The sequence below is a fragment of the Trachymyrmex septentrionalis genome, unplaced genomic scaffold (genome assembly GCF_001594115.1).
Source record: "Trachymyrmex septentrionalis isolate Tsep2-gDNA-1 unplaced genomic scaffold, Tsep1.0 scaffold11, whole genome shotgun sequence".
Taxonomy (NCBI): domain Eukaryota; kingdom Metazoa; phylum Arthropoda; class Insecta; order Hymenoptera; family Formicidae; genus Trachymyrmex; species Trachymyrmex septentrionalis.
Window position 1 is genome coordinate 2,003,446 of NW_017304228.1, and position 21,959 is coordinate 2,025,404.

Sequence of the window (21,959 nt, forward strand, 5' to 3'; positions counted from 1 at the left end):
GATATCATAAATAAATAAATGCCGGTATTCTATTCATTTTTTAAATCGATGGAAATCAAATATTTCAATTATCGCCACTCCGTGCTAAAAGTCATTGACACACGTTGATCGACTGCCGTCCGTTTTGCTCCAACGACAAGCGAATCCGAGCGTGAAGACAACATGTCAATCACGGACACGTCAAAATTCGATTAAATAAAATTTAATAGAGAGAGAGAGAGAGAGAGAGAGAGAGAGAGAGAGAAATAGAGAAAGAGAAACAAGTGAAATGTCAAAATTATCAATATCAAAATATCGAGAAAGAGAGAGATTAATGTCGCAATGAAAAGCATCAAAAATTTTATACTTTAAGGATGTGTCATAGCATTATCAAAAATATAAAAAATTCATAGAATATTCTATTCTTATCACGTTTATGTATGTGTATTTGAACATAATTTTTTATTGGCTTAAAAATTAGGTTATTTAATTTTTTTCTTGCGTTAATTCTTGTGTAAAATTGCTTTTTGTAATTATTTATGTAAATTTGATAAGATCTTAGCATTAGGAATTTAATCAATTTTTGTATATATACTAATAAAACTTTCTAATAAATATTCGTACAAAAATTCATTTGTACTTTCATCCACTTTCTCGTTCAAAAATTGTTTACCTAAAAACTGCAGGAAAATATGGTCATTTTGTTGCAAAAAGCCATTACAACCCAAATTATTTGTTTTGTTTTTGCAGTTCAAGTTTTAGGGCGTATGTATGTCAAAAATGTTTTAGCTGATATTAACTTTTTTTAGCTGATATTTTTGGCTGACATTGCACAGATAAAACATTCTTAAGTTTAATAATTAAATATTGTATAATACTATCTCGCTAATCCTTGGAAAGTATCGTCGGAAAATTTGAAACAAAGTGCTCTGAAAGTACTCGCATGGGATGTCGAATTGCGATCGAGTGTAGATTTCCGCGACAAGGAAGATAGATCGCTAAACCGGTCGAAGACACGGCGTACCTGTTTGCTCATGAAGTTTCCTCCCGCGTGCGATCATCCATTTCCGGATCTGAGTTGGCGTGCAACATACACTCGCAGGTTAAATTCGGCTGCATTATCCCAACTACGTGATCTACATGTCCAGAAAGGCAGAAGCGTGTCTCACGATCAGTAAATTTTGGCTAACGCATACAAGACACATACGAGCGATATCGGAACCATCATCGATATTCTCCCTTCGGCCACGGATTCGCCAAAATGTGCTATTAGATGAAAATTGATTCGTAATCGCTCGCACAAATTCAGCAATTTGCTTACAAATTATATCAATGTTACATATTTGATGTGTTAATTTTTTAACATAAAATCTTTACATAACAATTTTGTTGCGTTTAATATTTATATTATTTTCTAACATGTTTATTTTGTATTAAACTAACATCAAAATTTAAATAAACCGCTTGGGACCGCACGTTAAATACACATATATTAAATTTAACACAAATTTTCCAACTGCTGTACTTTTCTCCAATGCTTAGAATCAGAAAAAGAAAGTACATTAAACTGAGATTATTAGAGTTACTTTACATTGATATAAATAGATCATTAAGTTGGTTTTTTGAACGAAGAGTTTCGAACGATGTTATCGTGCGTGGCACGATAGTCGCTGTGCGACCATGCGTGACCTTCTTTCTTTCCTATCCCGAAGACTTCATATCCTACGACTTACGGTAATGCCGCGCTCCAGGCGAGCGGGCAGGAGCGCACGTCGCTACGGAAAAGCGCCGCTCGTCCGAACACGGTAAAGTGACGGCAAAGTGCTCGTCAAATTATAGGTATGCACTCGGGAAACGTTTACCGCACCGTTGGAGCATATTCGCCGGTACGGTGGTGCGCTATGCCGACGGTACCTGCTCGACACGAATTTTCAGGAGAGTCCCTGGGTCTTCACCCAAGGGAAGGTCTGGAAGAGCGACGGAATGCAAGGTAGGCGGACCACTTTTGCCCCCGGTAATTTCATTATTCTGAGATGGCCCCTATATCGCGAGCATCTCTATATCCTACCTCAGTCCTGGAAATTCAAGCTCAATTCGAGCTTTCCGACCAATGATGTACGAAACGAACCACTCGAAAGAGTAGGACGATAGAAAAAACACTTATCCTCCGCTTCTGCCCGCTTCGAGATCGTCCCATTAATAATGCACGTTTTAAGTGCAACAGCATTAAGAGACCATTAGTACGCGCCAAACGCGTGGGAAGAGAGATTTACATACAGTTGTACCAAGTTTGATGAAGCGCGCGCGGAAAGAAGTTCGGAGTTGAATCGGATTTCGCTAATCGCAACTCGCGACGGAAGTTTCACGTCTCTTATTATTAGAATCCTGCTTTCGTGAGAGATTCTATTTTATTTCCTTGTTGTGACGATTCTATTTTATTTCCTTGTTCTCTTTTAAAGCTGCTACACTGAGAGAAAATGTCAGAGCAAACGTTACTTACGTTCTCTTCGATATTCGTTGTGAAAAAATTTATAAGGACAAAATATACATTTCTATGAAATACAATGACATCTGATTAATTATTTAAAAAATTAAGTACGTGGCTTATTTGCTGGGAAGAAAATTTTATTCCGTCGTATTTGAATAAAGATTTATTTCGATGAAATAAGTATATTTCTCACAAATAAATTTTTAAGTATCTTTTTCTCAGTGTGTTACTCTCTAAAATATTTAAAATGGAATATAACTCTAAAAAGTGAAATCTCTAACTCTTAAAAATTGATAATTAAACCACTCTTTTTCAACACTGGCTCTTTGTCATTCTTCAGAATTATTATATATTCCAAAAATTTCCAAGAGTATATAAATAAAAAGTAATAAAAAGATAATATCCTCATTTGTCATAAAGCTGGATGGACACACCGCGCACAAATTGATTCGCTTATCGTCGATACTGGGCCGGGCCAATTTTTGTCAGCCCAGATATCAGATCGTAATTCATAACGCAACGTGAAATATTCAACATCCATCGTTCACATCGTATCTGGGCAAATTCGAATTCAAAGATCCTCTAAGCTAGGGTTGCTGACTCTTTGCGGACGTGTAAGCGCGTCGACTGGTATGAATACTCGTCATGCTATCTCTAATACACGCGACGAGCATTCTGCAGGTTATTTTAGATGCACATTCGCCTTCGTACGCGTCGACTATTTAGATTTTACCTAGAATAGAAACGCGCTAAGGACAGACAGACAGACAGACCAGATAACTGGATTGAATTTGGCACACAGACCGGTCTAATTATTTATAAATAGGAGAACCCGTTACAAGCGATACGATATGTATTGTTAATTGTTATGAATAATATATAAATGCTTCTTATAGCGAATCGAATTTTAGTGTGCTTGTTTCTTAATTTCAATCATCTCTATTGACAAAAATTAATGATATGCATAACGATTGAAATATTTTGTGTATGTATATCCATAAAAAGGTTTTTTTTTTATCAATTTAACGCAATATTACATAGTCAGAGAAAAACATACAAGATGGTAGCAACTATAAGTTTTATATGTAGAATGTACCGCTAGTTGAATAAATAATTTTATGGTTGGAGCTGTAAAATAATTTACTTTACTATGTTCTATTTACATTAATTCTATACATGAAACTTATATAATTGTTAAAGTTATAATATTAATTTGTATTAAATTCAAATTATTTGTAATTTTTATAGGTCGCCAATGTTTTTATTAAATATGTCAACAATTTAAACTGAAACAATAAAATTGGACAATTCAAGAAATGTATTAAATTTGACTCAAATTTAGTTTATTATTTATAAAGTGCATACGTGTTAATATGAACGTTGTTTGCTTTGAAACCAAACACGTAAATGTATTGATTTACATTTTGACGCACGTACAATTGACAAATGTTATTCAGCTGAAGGAATTGGTTACCATTGCCGTTTTGATATCCGACGTTAATAATGCCATCAACTATACTTTTCTCTGAGTGCAATATAATTATTTATCAAATAAGGTATTCGAAACCTTCAGATACAATTTCAGCGGAACACACATAGCAATTAAATCAAGATTATTTATCATCATCTTGACATGAATTTAACACTGTTAAATTCATCATATTATATTCTACCCAACTTGAGTTATTTTAATTATTTCTATCGGTCGCCACTGCTTCTATTAAATATGCCTTTAATTTAACTAAAACGATGGAGTCAATTTAATTCAAGAAATTGACATTAAATTTGATTCAAATTTAGTTTATTATTTACTAAGTGCATACGTATTAATGTGAACGTTGTTTACATTGACTAAACACATGTATTACATTTTAATGCACATAGCAGTTAAAATTAACGAAATGTTATTTGACTGAAGGAATTGGATTACTATTGCTTTTTTTTATATCCGCACTGTTAAATCTACAGTGTCAAATTTAATATAATTTAAACCACTCCTATACTCAATACATCGTTATTTTATATTAAAACAATGGATAAATTTGATACTATATAGAGTGCGTTCCATCAATAACTCACAATGCTCGCATGTATTATCTCATCCTTGTTTAATATTTGATGACAAGAAGGATCAAATAATACTCGCGAGTGTTATTAACGTTAAGTGGAACGCATCTATAAAATTGACACTGTAGTGTCAAATCCATTGTTTTAGTATAAAATAATGATATATTGAGTAGAAACAGTAGCGGCTTTATAAATTAGATTAAATTTGACTATAGATTTAACAGTACGACAGTATCTATAATGCCACCATATTTTTCTCTAAGTGTAATGTAATTACTTATCAAGGTATATTCAAATATAAAACCTTTAACTACAATTTCAGCGAAACACGCACTGCAACTAAGTCAACATTATTTATCATTTCACATAGCTAAATTTACGATGTCAAATTTATACTCCCAACTTGAGTTATTTTTAATTATTTCTATACATTGCCAATATGTCATTAATTTAACTAAAATAAAGTTGAACAGCTCATCGAACTCAAGAAAATGTGTTAAATTTCATTGAAAAATTTAATTTATTATTTATTAAATAAATGCATATGTTAATACGAATGTTATTCACTTTAAAAACTAATCACAGAAATTGATTAATTTCTATTTCAGCACACAAGAAGTTAAATGTTATTTAACTGAAGGAACTGAGTGAAATAACATTTCCATCGCTCCTTTGATATCTAGCAGCGTATAATTCTTACTTTGAATAAAAAGATCTAATGCTTCGATTGCAACACAGCGTGATTCACAGCGTGATTTGAAGAAGTAAGAACGCGGCACATCATCTGCTCACGTCACCCATGCATAACACTCGATGCAATCGCTTACAACCCGTTCTCTATCAACTATCATAGCTCCTAAACTAAACGATCTATTCCAATCTATATCTCATTCGCGGCATCATCGGATATAAATAAATCATGCCCCAAATATCACCATTGACGAACGAGCAATCGCTCAAAGCATCGCTCGTAGGTTGACTTCCGCGAAAGAAGAGAAGACGGTTCCAGTTCCGCGAAACAACGTTGCAACTTTTCAATCACGACCACTTCGTCGATTCATTCTCAATGAACGATGCTTTCGGGCCGAGGTACAGGCACTCATCGGACGGCGAAAATGAAAAGGGGCGAAAATACGCTTTCTTCGAAATAACAAATTTTAAATCTCGGCGAGTTCAAAGTAAACTTAAAACTTCGCAGGTTGAATGAGAAGCACGATATATATATATATACGTCGTTTCAGTCCCGGAGTCTCCGTCTCCACACAAAATCAATTTTCAACTTTTTTCTAGCCCGGCTTAACTCAATTTTTGACGACGCATCGAGATAACTCTCCGTCGTTCTATACTTTCAAAATAAGGTTTTTCGTTCTATATGGGAAAGGACGTACGGAACGTCCTGTAGGGAGAGAGTCAACAACGAAGTTTCCAAGTGACGAAGTCGCGGAGCATCCGGGGATACGAAAGAGAGAGAGGGAATCGTTGGCATACCTTACGCGGCTCCGGTGCGTAGATTCCAGGTAAAGGCGTCAGCAGGTGTAGACCAGCGGGATTCGGGATACCGGAGGCCGGATGTCCCGGCGGAATTGGCAGCGGCACCAGCTTCAGGCCCCAGGGCAGATACCACGGCGCCGTGTGATGCATTCTGACTGGTGGGGCTCTCTCAACCGATGGACGTGTTGCTGGTTCGGGCGAGGATCACGCTCCAGGGCTGTGCGATACGACGATCGGCGAGGGTGGAGGGGGAAGGGGGGGTTGGGAGCGAGAGACCGGCGAGCGTGTAAACGCCGAACCGACGAGATCCGGATCCAACGCGAGAAAAAGCACACGTTTCCACGCGCGTATGTACGAGCGTGTTTTTTTTTTTTTTTTTTTTTTCCCTCGAGACGTCAGAGGTGATGAGAGACGCAAGGGGAGAGACGATCACCTTGACATTTTTCGAGATGGCTGTGGAGTGCTCCAGCACGAGTGTTCTTTTCCTCTCTCGACTAGCGCCCGCGTTCCTCTCCCTCGCGACGGCTTTCCACGCGAAAAACGGGAAGACGCGTCACACAAGGCTCGAAGGATGCGAGAGACGATTTCGCGCGATTACCGACGTCATCGCGCGCTCAAAAAAAAAGTGCATCAGGAGTGCAACAGTGCTGCGCGCGCGGGTCACACTGTGTCGCACACTGTGCGTGCGTGAGTTTTGCATACGCACACGTATGAAGAACGAGAGAGGGAACGGTATAGCGTATCGTAGATATAACACGTTTGTCTAGCGAGAAAGTATGTCCCTCAGGCAACAACGATCCGTTCGATGCGAGCGCGCGGCGTCGACTGATCGAGCGCTACGACGCGAGTGGCGAGCACATGGCCGCGCGCGTCGACTCCCACCATTCCCCCCTCCCCCCCCCTCGCTGCACTGCCGGCCACCACAGACTGCCGCAAACGAGTTTACTTCGAATTATGCAAAATGTAATTATCGACAAATACCTAAATTACATTCTGCGATCTCACACTTGTTCTTATAGAACCGTTAAAGTGAAAAATGTCTTAAAGAATTTCGAATCATCGAGTGTAAAATTTCCTGCTGTGTCTTATTTTTTTTGTCATTGTCTCTATTATTTTTACAACGATTAAGAGAGCAGTCCTCTGTAAATTTGTGAAGATCGATATTCCATCCATTTCTACTAATATAAATTAACTTCCTTTTTAATCTCAATTTAAATTGATTTTGATTTTTTTTTTTATTCTTGAATCTTATAGATGAAAATAAAAAGTGAGTTAAACGGAGATTAAAATTCATATATATTGTTAAAAATGAATATTAGTTGTAATTTTTGTCATGATACTCTGAAATTTTTTAAGTGAATCTCATTCGGAAGAATGAAATCTCACTCTTTTTCGAGATTCGTTCGATTTTTACTTTTTAGAATTCCACTTCAAAGAATGTAAATGTAATTATCGATAAATATCTAGACCATATTCTGATCTCAAACTCTTATAAAAACCATTAAAGTAAAAATTATTTTAAAGAATTTTGAGTCATCAAGTAAGATTTTCTGCAACTTCTTATTTTTATCGCCATTGTCTATTATTTTTACACTGAATGAGAGCAATTCTCTATAACTTTGTGAAAATCGATATTTAATCCATTTATGTTCATTCCTACCAATGCAATGTAACTTTAATCTCAGTTTAATTCAATTTTTTTTAATTCTTAGAACTAGAAGAAAATAAAAAGTGAATTAAACCGAGATTGAAGTTAATTTACATTGACAAAAATAAACATTAGTTCTAACTTTTGTCACGATACTCTCTAAAACTTTTAAAGTGAATCTCACTTCAAAGAAATCTCATTCTTAAAGATTGAAGATTGAATCACTCTTTTTCGAGATTGGCTTAATTTTTACTCCTAAAAGTGAGATTCCAAAGAATTTAAAGAATTAGTATCAATTTTATTGTACTGCATCAAAATTAAAAACACATTTTTTTTAATATTTATACAATTGGAAAATTTATGTTTTTAACACACTTCACAGGTCCACAAATTTTTGTGTTAGAGACAAGATGAATATATTAGGAAACAACACAATTATTATGTAAAAAATTAACATAAAGACGTAGCAATTACAACTTTACTGTAAGCAATCTTAAATATATTCATTTATTAAAATTAACATTTATAATATTTACAATTATAATTTTAAATTAACATATTTCAATAAATTTAATATGTAATTTAATTTGTAATATTAAATTAAACATTTTATTCATTTATGTTAGAATTTATGTTTTTGAAAAACATAATTTTTATATTATTTATTTATTTACTCATAAATTATGTTTTTTTTTTACACTAAGAAATGTTGAACATCAATTTAACACAAAATATTCAAATAATACAATCACATTAAATTAACACTAGGATATATTAAAAATTCAATACAAAATTTTAACAAAGACTTGAACGAAGCGTCTCTAACACAAATAAAAAATGATTTTTATTGTAATAAGTCTTACGTAGACTTGTGCATCGTAAAACACATCATTCTTATGTAACATTTCATGAAAATTATCGATAAATAATTTACACTGATATTTTTTGAACTCAACTTGCGGTAACAATTTATAAAAAAAAAATATAAAATTTTACAGAATTGTGAGTACAGAATTAGAAACGCAAAACTTTTGATAGACAGAGGAATCATGCAGCCAGAGGAATATTCGGGACTAAACTCGGTAACTTTGTTCCAAGGAAATCTCATTTCTATGCTCGGAACCGATGGTGCGCGGACGTCGCAGAATCGAGCTTTGATGTCAGAAGACACGTTGCTACGAGCATTGACTCGCTCACGAGAATTAAGGGATATATCCACCGAGTGGTAACTTATGCTGAATCCGAATCATTCAGTTCGCTGGCTCGCTGATTTCGGAGTAAACCCGGTTGGCCCACTGAACAGAAGCGCTTGACGCATGTCTACGTCAGAGATATAACGGAGATTCAATTCACGAGTAATCTAGACGTAAACCACGAGAGAGAGAGAGACTCGATGTCAATGCAAACCGAAGATATAGCGGAAAACGTGTAAAACCTCTACGTAACGAGTAATAAAAAAGTTCATGAGATAAAACAGCTAATTTTAGCTGAAATAATTGAAGGTGCAAATAAGAAGGAGCTGTACGATGCGCAAATAACGATAATTAATCACTGTCGTGATAATTAACGATAAAAGTAGGAAAATAGCAACCGGCGTGACAAAGTAATCACTCAATATGGGCTTTCCGGAGCAGCCAATGGTCGCTCTATGATGAAGAGATAAAAAGAAAATTTTCCACATTTTTTTACGATAAAATAAGAAGGGGAGATTAAAATTTTCACTTCGCGGTTCAATCGTAGTTCAGCATAGCGCTTTAATTAGAAAGTAAATTTACGGCATGCCATATCCGAGCCGATACTCGTGCCTGGAATGCACGGGTAATTCGGAGGAATTATAATTGAGTATAGTTTAATTAGACTGTCCTGAAGTTGGATGTACACCCAACAACTGACCCCATCTAACTTCAGTCCCGGAGACGGCTCGTGTCCGTCGTAATGCGACCCCCGTCGGCTCGATTATATCACTTATTTATCGATATTACTTTACAAATTATGTAAACTCCGGACAAGTTCTTAGTCAATGGTGATGCGAACAGACGCGACGGCAAACATATAACTTGTACCAATATCAAGGAAGATGGAAACACGGCATTACACCGAGTCGGTGTATTCGAAGTGGAACTGGAGCGACCGATGTTTCGCGGCGCGCGCTGAGGTAGAAAGACAAATATCTTGCGTGTAAACACGTGATGTGTTTCCCTCCATTCACTTTCGAGCCGCAGAGTGACGTCGGCCATTTCATTTCCATGGCATTGAAATGTATATAGGGTACGCTTGAAAAGACGGAAAACGGGGGAAATCAATAGCGAGAAAACGGAGCTTTTCTATTTACACGATGTACATAACCGTGTAATTCGCAAAAATCTCTTGTGACTGTCGTTTGTAAAAGAAAGATGATCGATGCTCGCCTATCGACATATCTGTCGCTTCTCCCTCGTTCAGCTTTTGGTACGAGTATCGTACATTCAAGCAAAAGTCCACGCACTGTATCATGAAAGAAGACGGATATATCGACTCGTAAAACAAGGTTTATCTGTATGAGCGATCAATTTCTTCAATTGCCTTCCTCGATACTGCTGCCGGCGAATAACTGTGTGCGCGAGATGCACTAGATGTAATGTGTCAAAGTAAATATTGACAAACGATTCGATGCACACGAGAGATTGTCGGCTTTAATATTAATACGCTGATGACATTTCTTGCTAATAATGGTTTTATCACTTTCCGAAAGTTTCCTGACTCGTTGATTAACGATTCTGTTAATTGGATGTATTACACATTAGGATGTATTTGATATACATATTTTTAAAAAATGATGAAAAAGTTATGAAAAAATTAGATTATTTTAAATCGCTTTTTTAAATAATAAAAAAGAGTTTAGTGACAGTTTACCATCTGGATCAAAAGTTATTTCAAAATAGGTAATATTATTTGAATCTACGCCTTAATAGAAATGTATGGAAATGTATTATAAAATAACGATAAAAATCTTAATTTTTTCATACAAGTACTTTAAGTATTCGAGATGATTTATGTAAAGTCACATTACGATGCAAAGAATTAGTTTGTTTCATAAATAAACAAAATATTTATTTCTTCTAAATCTTTGTAAAGTCTAATCTCTGAATCGCAATAAAACTTTAAATAAATTATTTTGAATATTTAAAGTACTTATGCAAAAAAAATTGAAATTTTAATCATTACTTTTACAATTTTAATTTATAAAAACAATGTAAATAAAGTAAATAAAAAATAAATAAAGTAAATAAACAATGAAAACGTTGTTCATAAAAAATAAATTGTTAAAAACACAACTTTTTTTATGTACATAGTTTATTTAAAAATAATTTATACTTTAAATAAAACTATATAATTTATGTACACTGTTTAAAGTATAAACTATTAATACAATTGTAAAAATATAATACATCCTTAATATATCCTTATGAACACTTATAAGAATCAAAAGCGAATACAAAAGAAATTCTCTACTGGGAAAAACTTATTATTCTAGCAAAATTGAAACCCGGTTCAATTATGATCAAGTCTCAAAGGTGCTTCGTCCAGCGATTCTACAAGGAATTCCGACATTGTTATTCAGTTTAACGGAGCAGCAAAAAGGACGAGAAAAGCAACTGAAAACTTGGTGAGAGGAAGAATCCACGAGCTGCTCGTGACATCGTATTAATCCAATCGAAGTTTTGCCTAAGAATCGAAAGAACATCGACGACAAAATTTGCAAACGAAACTTTTCCTATTCGTATTGCAATAAAATTTACATTTCTGCGCGCATTTCCGAATTGGTAAAATGGATCTTGAGAATATTAGTTGAGGCGACCGTAAGCGAATATTTTAGTTATACCAATAAAATTTGCGGGATATTAAAATATAGGCAAGAAGAACTTCTATGTAAGTTTTTGATATTTTCCACTAGTCAAACACTTTCGAAACTTTTTATACGTTTTTTATCGAGATCAAAGTTTCGGACACTACGTAAAAGTAAGTTACAAACAAAAAGAATTAATCTGTTTGAAAAAAAAACCCTCTGGCAATCGCAACGACTAGATCTTCGAGCCTGATTCGCGACCTGAAAACTTTAGAAGATCCTCGCTCGTAGATAAAAGCCAAGAAGCTTGGCGTGCATTACCGTAAAGTGTATTCGTCGCGAACACATTTCGCGGTTGATGCGGCAAATCGCATATTCTTTTGATCAAATATATATATATATGCATGTGTGCAAGATGCATCCAAACAAAAGGAGAAGAGTTGTTCCGTCGTATATCGAGCTTTCTGTTCAATGTCGAGTCGCTTTCCCTTAGTCTAAAGATTCTCAAATAAAAATAACCCTACACGATCAATATCACTGAACGTGTGTGGTTAATATTGATGGATTGACGTAGAATATTGACGATAATTTAGATTTTGATTATGGAGCACATCAGCATCGTTTTATTAGGATCTATTATTATTATTATTGTCACAGTGCAATAGATAATGTACGTAAAATTAAAAATGAAATATATTGTCAATAATATTTGATCGTGTAAATTTATTTAAAATATTAAAAATATTGATACATACTGTTGATATTACTGATCAGTATTATTGATCGTATAGGGTGATTTTAAGAGATTGAACACCATATTTGATCCGCCATATTTTACAAGACCTGTTTAAGATAGAATAAAATAAATTATGCATAAGATAGAATGACATGTTCATGCATTTTATTGTATCTTATGCATCTATCTCTTTCTATCTTTAGCAAGTCCTGAAAAATATGGCAGTCCAATCAGAAATTGTCTGTCATGGAAAAAACATAGATTGAGTGATTCAGCAAAACTATAGCTTGCCATATTAGCTTGATGTGCAATTTATTTAATAATTAATTTATAACTAATTGTAAGATTTGATGATTCAACAAAGAAATCATATCTGTAAGCAATCGTCAGTATGCTAATTCAGCTAATTCTTTCACGCAGAAAAGTGTCTGATTGAATTAATTAGAATTCTAGTTAAAAATGGACGAATCAGAATTTTCTACTAGAATTTTAGTAATGATAATATTGATATAATCAGAATTTTTTTATTCATTCGTCTGATTTTCAATCAGACATTTTTTCTCATTGTTGTTACAATAGAAATTGTTAATATAATAAATGTTCTACATTACAGCAGCAAAAGTACGCATCATTTTAGTGAGTACGTTTTGTTAACAATTTTGATCATATATATTGGATTCATTTTCATATAAAGTTATCTTTGCTGTATATAAATTTGCTGTGTTTTACAATAAATATGATTACCTAATAATTGCTAATTTTATTCAGTTTGTACAACTTTGTTACTTTAACATACAAAACTAGCTGTTCATATATTGCGGTTGTTGAATTAGTAAAGTTTTAAATTGTTTTAATAAATAATTTTTTCCGCCTTCTAAACGGTGTCTAATCTCTTACACGAGGATCTCTACTATAGTCTTTGTTTTACTCGGTATAAACTTACATTCATATGCGACACGCGATGGATCGTTGACACGCGGACCATCGGGGAAACTTTTGCGTAACATATATTAATATAACATAGCCGTATCATTCGATACGGGTGAATACACGCACGAACCACACGCAGGATCGCGTGTCTGATTAAAAATTTTCCCTGACACGCGCCCTACTTTTACGGGTATTTAGCACTCATAAAAATCGATACACTCACCAAACATATATTTTAGATACATCTACAAAATAATAAAAACGAGATCTAAATCTGTGACCTAACGCGAAAGAGTTATAACTCGGAATAAGTAATTTTTAGATTATCAATGCTAATAGGACAAATTGATTCGTTTTTTATTAATTTATGTCGATTGCTGCGGGTCACGTTTATTTTTCACCAAACATATATTTTAGAAATACACCTACAAAATAATAATAAAAACAAGATATAAATCTGCAACCTGACAATGAAAGCTTGAAATAAATAATTTTTTAACTATCAACGCTAATAAAACGAATTAACATTATAAATACGTTCTTTTTTAATTTATAACGATAATTGCTGCAGTGACGTTTATTTTGTTTTTCGCCGAACATATATTTTAGCAGATACAGCTACAAAATAATAATAAAAACGAGATATCAATCTGTGACCTAACGTGAAAGCTTTCATAGCTTTAAATGAACAATTTTTGGACTATCGACTAATAGAATAATCGATTAATAGAATAAATTAACATTAGATTTGTTTTTCTTAATTTTTAATGACGATTGCTGCGCGAGTCACATTTATTTTTCCTTTCTTCGCTTTCTTTCTTTTCTTTTTATATCATGACACATCAATCTGGTCGCCTTACTAATACTTCACAGCTTGCTCGATCGACGTAATGTGAATATGCAAATTGTAATCCATTTACACGAGAAACAAATGTTAACTGTCAAATTACTGTCACCTGATAATCTCCTAGTGATCCTCCATTATCCTCTCTCACGTTGACTAGTACAAAGATGTAAAAAGAATCTCCAGGTTAACTTAATCAAACGTATGCAAATAAACCGGATACGGCATTTTATATAATCCTTTGATAACAATTAAAATAATGAATTCTTTATGAAGAAAAAGAAAGAGAGAGAAAGAAAGAGCTCTCTTAAAAGAATCATGTCATCCGCGTGACATTAAAAATTACGATGGACAAAAAGTCGCTAATCGACGAAGAAAAACGCAAGTTTATAAATTGATTAAAAGTAACGATCGCCGGATATATAAGTTTCACGTAGTGCAAGTGCGCATGCAGAACGTATTTACCGAAGGTCTGCCCAACCCCGTCGCCCCATTGCAGACTTTTCTTCCTAAACCGAAATAGACGACTGCGGGTGGCTCTCCAGCCGGCAATCTCGTCTCTCAGAGGCTCAAGGTGAATTACAGTCGCATGTATCTTCTCCACTTGATGCTATAACTCGCGTAGGTGGACAAAGAGAGAGACGCGCCCCGAGCTATTTACTCTCGCGATTTGTACGCCATTGGATAAAAGAGGCCTCACGGCGTCTCGATCTCATTGCAGTTTTCGAAAGAAAAACGGTACAAGTTCGTGTCATCGCATTAGACATTTCTGTCGACTTGCCAGTAGCGATTTGGGCAACTCACTCGGACGACAGTAACAAAGACGTATCAAAAACGATAAAAATCCCTAGTACAAATACCACGTTGTCTTACGACATCTTGAAAAATAATACAGTCGTGAGAGAGTCTCGAAAAGCTGAAGCAGGAATTTGGCCGTTTATAAAAGGGACTAGAGCCGCAAGGAAACGGCAAGAGTTTCTGACTGGCATCGAATGAGAAAATAAGTTTTCGCATAAGACAGGTCGGTTGTTTAAAAGCACCTGTCGTCAGTTTGTCATTCGCCACGCGAGACTCGGCCGACTGCGAATAATTTACGGCGGGAATTACAGAAAGAAAAAGAAACAGAGAGAGAGAGAGAGAGAGAGAGAGAGAGAGAGAGAGAGAGAGAAAGTGAGAGAGGATCAAATATAATGGCTACTGCGATTTGTGCAGTTCGTGGTACTACTATCGCAATTGTTCGATCAGGAATGCGCTCGCTTCCGGCATTCACCTTCGCATAAAGCAGAGACGCGCTTAGTTGAACCGAGCTTCAAATGAACTTTTGGAATTTCGTCGCGACATGCCGCGACTTACCGGAAATGATGTCATTACAGAGTTCAATAAGTTCAATTTTGAACAAGCGTAAACGCTGAGGCTCAGTTTCATAACTCACGGTTAACTCGAAAATTCAATGCTTATTCATTGTCTCTTTCCAATTCTAAAATTGGAAAGAGATGAGAAAACAAGTTGAATCTCGGTTAAGAGTTAACCGTGAGTTGTGGAACTGGGCTTAAGTCTTCGAATCACGTGATTCTTCCAAGTGACGCAAATATGTCGCAAGCAAGTACATCGAAGTACGTCGAGAGTAATCACGTCGATAGTGTTGCAAGATAATGATGAAAATTACGCGAATCGAGAGAATCAGTTGCAAGATCAATCTATGGACAAATCACGGATGCTTATTAATTACATCTAAGAATATAATTAATTATATCTAAAGAGGATGCTTAATTATATTCTTAGACATAATTAAGCATCCTTGCTTTCCTATTAAAAATAACACTGTCCAACATCATTTTGCAACACAAATGTGAATAGTCATTTCTGCCTGCACGAATTTGTTGTCCAAATTTATCTGTCACAATTTCGAGAAAAATTATATCAAAGAAACCAAAAATAATTTTGAGAGTTTTTATAACGTTGTAACATCGATAGCAAAATTTTTTAAAATTTCGTTAATGCCACTCAAAGGTATCAACTTTTAGTTTTAAAGTGCATTTTATTTCGGTATGATTTTTCGTTTTCGAGATGTAGCAATTTGAAGATAGTTTTTTTCTATTTAATACATGGGAAAAGCTTTTTATTCCATACTACATTGAATGGAAAGTAAGTGTTTATTTTATGTATAAATGTTGTTGTTACTTGCATATAATCATACTAAATAAAAAAACAATATAAAATTAATAAAATGAAATATGACAAATAAATAATAATATATTCAATGTGATTCGAGATTATAATTTTGCTGTCATTATATTTTATATTGCTTTTTTATTTAGTATGCTCGATTATATGTAAGTATAAAAATACTTACTTTCCACGTAATGCATTATTAACATGAAATAAAATGCCTTTTTCAGATATTAAATAGAAAAAACGAGTTATTTTTTTGCTATATTTAGAAATCGAAAAATTACATCGAAACAAAATAAAACAAAACGCATTTTAAAGCTAAAAATGATACTTTTGCGTCAACAAATTTAGAAAAATATGCTGCCAATATTACAACATCAAAATTCTTAAAATCATCGTTTTTAGTGTCTTTGGCACCATTTCTCTCAAAACTGTTAGTAATAGCCAAATTTTAACGACAGATTCGCGTTCAATAGTAAAAATACATCGATAATAATTATTCATAGCCGTAATAAAAAAATATTAAATTTTGTCGGATATTATAATTGACTAATCTCAAAACTTTCGTAGGAAATAATCTCAAGAATCCTTTCATCATCTATTGTGATATAATCGATATTTTATGTAATCACTAATAGGGAGAAAAAATCTATGTCCTATTTTGTCAGTCATTATACAACGAAATTTCATGGCGCACTTTCACTCCAACATGAGAGAGCCCCGAAATTGTTTGACGTTCTAACTAAAATTTTTCAGTTAAGTAAAAACATGGTCACAGTAATTTCATACGCAAGATTCCTAGTTTAAATTTCGATAGTTAAATGAAATTACTTATAGCGATAAAGATGACGCATATCGATTTTCGTTACGAAAATTAAATTCTATAACGAAATTACCATGAAAAGGATAAATTTCTACGTCACGATCTAGCTTCAAGCATTTCGCCGAAAATGAGGACATATGATAATTAGTTTACGACTTTAGAAGATTGGTAATAGTAAATTAGAATTATAATTCACGTTTCAAAGTATCTATTAGAGACGACAGTATGTATACGAGTATATTCAGAGCGTAATGTTATATAATGATGTTAGCACGCATTTAGCATATACTTTACATTACAGTAACTATAGAATTTCAGAAATAAGAATGCGCATCGATAATAGCACATTCTAAATACGGATCTATTTAAGAGGCTAATAAGAGCTGCTTTTTTAAAGGGTTAACAAGAATGTTTAAATTATATTTTCATAAGATTAATTATACAGAGTATCTCATAACAATCGTGCTGAATTCTGTATTTCAAATTTTACATTTTCATTTTGTTTACTAACAATAATAACCACTAAAACATTTTAAATATTATACACTAATTATTTAACTTAATTAATTCTTGAATAAATTCTACGATATATTTAACAGATCTTATCTTATTTTATATCAAGTAATATCAATTTATCAATAAAGTGTAGACTACATAAAAAATTAAGATAAAATAGAAATGTCATAGATAAAGCAATTAATATTTATTAGCACTTTTTACTAAATAAATCAGCAATGTAACTACAACATTTTTAGTAACTGTAATATTTTTAGTCTTAGTTTATTTAATTTCATGACATATTTACATAAACATATATTAAGAAAATCTTAGAAAATGTTGATATTATTAATATATCATATTGAATCTTGAGAAAAAAAAACAGAAAAACCAGACGAAATTCCAAATTCTATTAAGAAAATGTTTGAGAACAAAAAAGGAACAATAAAATCACACATATAAATATCAACAAATTTTCTTTTTTATCTTATTTCTAATTTTTCTATATTGTATTATTAATTTTATTTATTTAAGAAATACATATAATATGTAAATCTTTTAATTTTTAATATTAATAAGATATAAATTATGAAAAAATTCTTCAAACAAAATCTTCATATTCAAAAAATGATTGATATGATCTTATTATAATGTTTTCTCTTTACCTTTATTTTTCCTATCATTTATCTAAATAAACTAAAAAATGTAAATGTCAATTATATTCAGATTAAATTATATGCATATATTCATTACAATATTATTAAATAATATTCTCATAATGTTCTTAAATGCTGCAATTTTTTCAAACACTTGCTACATTTTAGCGCTTTATAAAAACATATGAAAAATAAAGAGAGATTAAATATCGCAGTATAACTAATTCGTTCTAGATTATTTCTAAAGTAATGAAACTATGAAATTTTAAGTTTTTCTCTGCTATTCTTACTCTCTAAATCTAAATCAGTGGATAATCAGTACCAAGTATGCCACTAATATACATAATCAGTAAATTCATAATGAAATTCAAAAAAATCTAAAAAATCAATGAAACTTTCTTTTTTTTCACTGCCAGTATAAAAAATGTCACTAGATAATCAATGATTATTCACTGATTCAAATATACAGAGTATACTTTTAACTTTAAATATGTATTTATACATTACGCAATTATACATTTCCTATGCAATTTTTGTTCACGGCTTATTTTAAAACAAGGTAAAAGATAATTTCACACTCGCCAATATGACGTGCAACAGCAGAATTATAATGCAACTACGTTGATCTGTAAAATACAGGTACACAGATATCAGAAATATTTTATTTTATCTTACATGCAAAACGTGCGTGAAACATGTCGCACGATAACTAAATTTTCGTTTTACGAATAATATAGATAACAGATAAATAATAAATTACTCATCCCAAGATTACTCCGCTGTCGTCCTATGCCTCAAGCCGCCTCCTCCTCTCAGATTCCTTCATTGCACACAAAATGTTCACTCGCGAAAACACAACTAATTATGTAATGTGCACTTTGTTACGTTACGACGTAATGACACGAAAAATCTCTTCAGTCCAAGATGTTTCATAAATTACGAACTTCAAAAGACAAAGGTTGGAATCTCAAATAACAAAGCGACTGCATTTACAAGCTAAATGCATTGCGAAGAAATACCGTATTGAAGACTCACAAATTTAGAAACAATCTTTTATTCTGATACTGCATGATTAAATAAAGAAGTAATGGCGCGACAAGCATTCGAGAATATGTAACCGAAATTGATATTTGATGTAAATGTTGTACAGGATATTTTACAAAACGTACACATTAAAAGAAAGTAATAAATCATGATTACCTTGAATCTATCAATATTCTATTTAGCACTCTCGATTTAAAAATAAAATTTGATCAAATTTGAATAGACGAAACAATTAAACCGATGTGATACGTACATTGAAATCTAGGATTTCGTTAAAGAATAAGTATGAAAACGATGTTACTGCTTATCGTATCGATGCTCTAACGCGTTGATAGAAAAATAACATAACTCAAAATTAGCAATTGTTCAGTAGAGCGCATTTTTTAAATTCTTTCTGAATTGGAACAGTATTTTAATTAAGATAGCGAATATGCATAACTTTACCTTTTCTCCACACACATATTATACTTTCAATTGTAATGAATTCTCTGAAACTAATTCTATGTCATGAATTTTCAAAATTCGAATACTGCAACTCTAATACAGAATTCATCTTTTATCAAAGTTATGACACTTTTCTATGTAAGTAAACGAGTTACAAATGCATTTCGTTTTTCCATGAACATTAGAGATTTCCTTTCGTTAGCTAAAAAATTCTTATTTCTTACTTGTGTCACTTTTTTGTCAACCGTTTATCTCGATAAGCAGCCACAAATCGCTACTTATATCATTATTTGATTGGCCATGCTAATAATCGTTAACTGTTCGTGAGGAGTAATCGCGTTTTCTCGCAACACCTGTCCCAATCACGTCTCAATAAAAAATAACGGAGAGTGGCACGTACCGCTGCCTACCTACTCTAGTCTCGCCACGCGAATGATAACGTGACCGAGCACAGTGACCTTGTTTTCGCAACGTAGGCAGCACGCGTCAGTGTTTGTTATTGTAATACGGCACACATACCGTTACGAAAATAAGGTTGTTACTGATATGAATACATTATCTAATAAATGAAACTTCGTTTTACGTTAATATCAACGAACAAGCTATTACCGTACATTACTTCATTTGATAGACTTCTTCTGATAGACTCGTTGAGTCCATTCTATAATTACGTAAGCAATTACGTAGTAGTTGTAAGTGGCTGTAATTGTAAGAATTGACCAATCACAAGAACGTATTCGAATGTGATTCATCAATTCTTACAACTACAATCTCACAACTACTACGTTTATGTAACTGTAGAATAAGCTTTAACGTCGTAAGATAACGAATAATTGCTTTTATATGTATAGTAAAAGCGTCTGGCGAGTTCGAACAGCATAAGTACAGATAACGTATACAATTATTGCACGGGCTGATTATATGATCTTGGTTTAGTCACGAGTCGATTAATGTCCATTTCTACCAATGTAGATAAACTTTAATCTCTTTAATTTACTCTTTATCCTTATCTAATTTTTAGAACTAAAAAAAGATAAAAAGTAAGTTAAACCAAGATTAAAGTTAATCCATATTGATAGAACGGGCATTGATTTATGCCCGTTCTGCTAATGTGAATCAACTTTAATTTTGATTTAACTAACTCTTCATCTTTTTTTGTAATTGTAAGAATTAAAAAAAGATGAAGTATAAATTGAACGGAGATTAAAGTTAATCTACATTGGTAGAGAGAAATGGGCATAAATAGACATAAATTCGTTATATAATTAAAAGTCAAACTCAGTCAAGCAGATATAAAAATTGATATCATTTAAATCGTAAAATCAATAAAACAAATAATAGTTCGGTAAATGTGTAAATTATTATTACTAAAATTTCAATACGCAAATTCCGTATGATTTTTTTATTGGCCAATTAACCGTGTAATTCTGAAATTATTGTTATGCAATATTATCACATTAGGATTTTCAATTTTAATTAATTTTTCAAGATGCCATTAAATTATTGTGCTATGTTTGTAAAACAAGTTGCGTAACTACTTAAAAGTAAAATTTTAATAATGAAATCTCTCTCTCTCTCTCTCTCTCTCTCTCTCTCTCTCAAATGTAAATTTTAACTTAACTTATGATGTATAATGAATCTTCTGAGACATGCAAAAATTAACATTTTGCACGTCTCAGAAAATCCACACTCAGAAAGTCTTTAAGTTATAATTGACAGTTTATTTTTAACAGTGTGCAGTTTTAATTTACACATGAATTAAATAAGGTATAGAGAGTCTGCGACGTGGAAAGTATAAAAACGCTTGTAGGTGAAAAGTGAAACGTCAGTAACGCCAAAGCGAATATGCATCCGTAGTGCAACAATGGCTACTAGAACGCTCAATTTTTGTCGATAAATCGATGATCAAGTGATGCATTTTAACAGCCGCGGCCGTTTACGCGCGTTGCCAACGTAGTGTAAATTTGTCGACCCGTACAGAGTACAGGGAACTTCACTTTACGATCACGTCAGTGCAAAAAAAAAAGTAATTAAATGGGACGCGTTCGTAAACATGATGGCATAAACAACTCTAGTCTTAAACACGCTGCATATAGAAAATTGTCAATTATTATCATTGTAAGTTCTTAACATTAAAATATACAAATATTCCATTTAGTTATTTAATTAATTTAATTTAATTTAATTTAAAATTTAATTTAGTTTATTGCAAAGCTATACGAAAAAACTACATGTTAACAGAGTAATAGACATAAAATATGATACACAATAGATTATAGTTAATATAAACATAAATACTTTTCACAAGAGAGA

General features: G+C 32.9%; 1 protein-coding gene across 3 annotated transcripts in view; it reads right to left on the reverse strand.

Moving 5' to 3' along the window:
* LOC108750820 (RNA pseudouridylate synthase domain-containing protein 2-like) overlaps positions 1 to 21,959 on the reverse strand; it is a 171,059-nt gene that overhangs the window by 113,074 nt on the left and 36,026 nt on the right. The window contains exon 1 of one of the 3 annotated variants that reach the window (XM_018490605.1): positions 6,023 to 6,856. The exons of the other annotated variants lie outside the window; for them this stretch is intronic. Coding sequence (XP_018346107.1) covers positions 6,023 to 6,175 — 153 coding nt within the window. The 5' untranslated portion in view covers positions 6,176 to 6,856. Of the gene's footprint in view, positions 1 to 6,022; positions 6,857 to 21,959 lie in introns of those variants that run through there. 3 annotated transcript variants of the gene reach the window in all.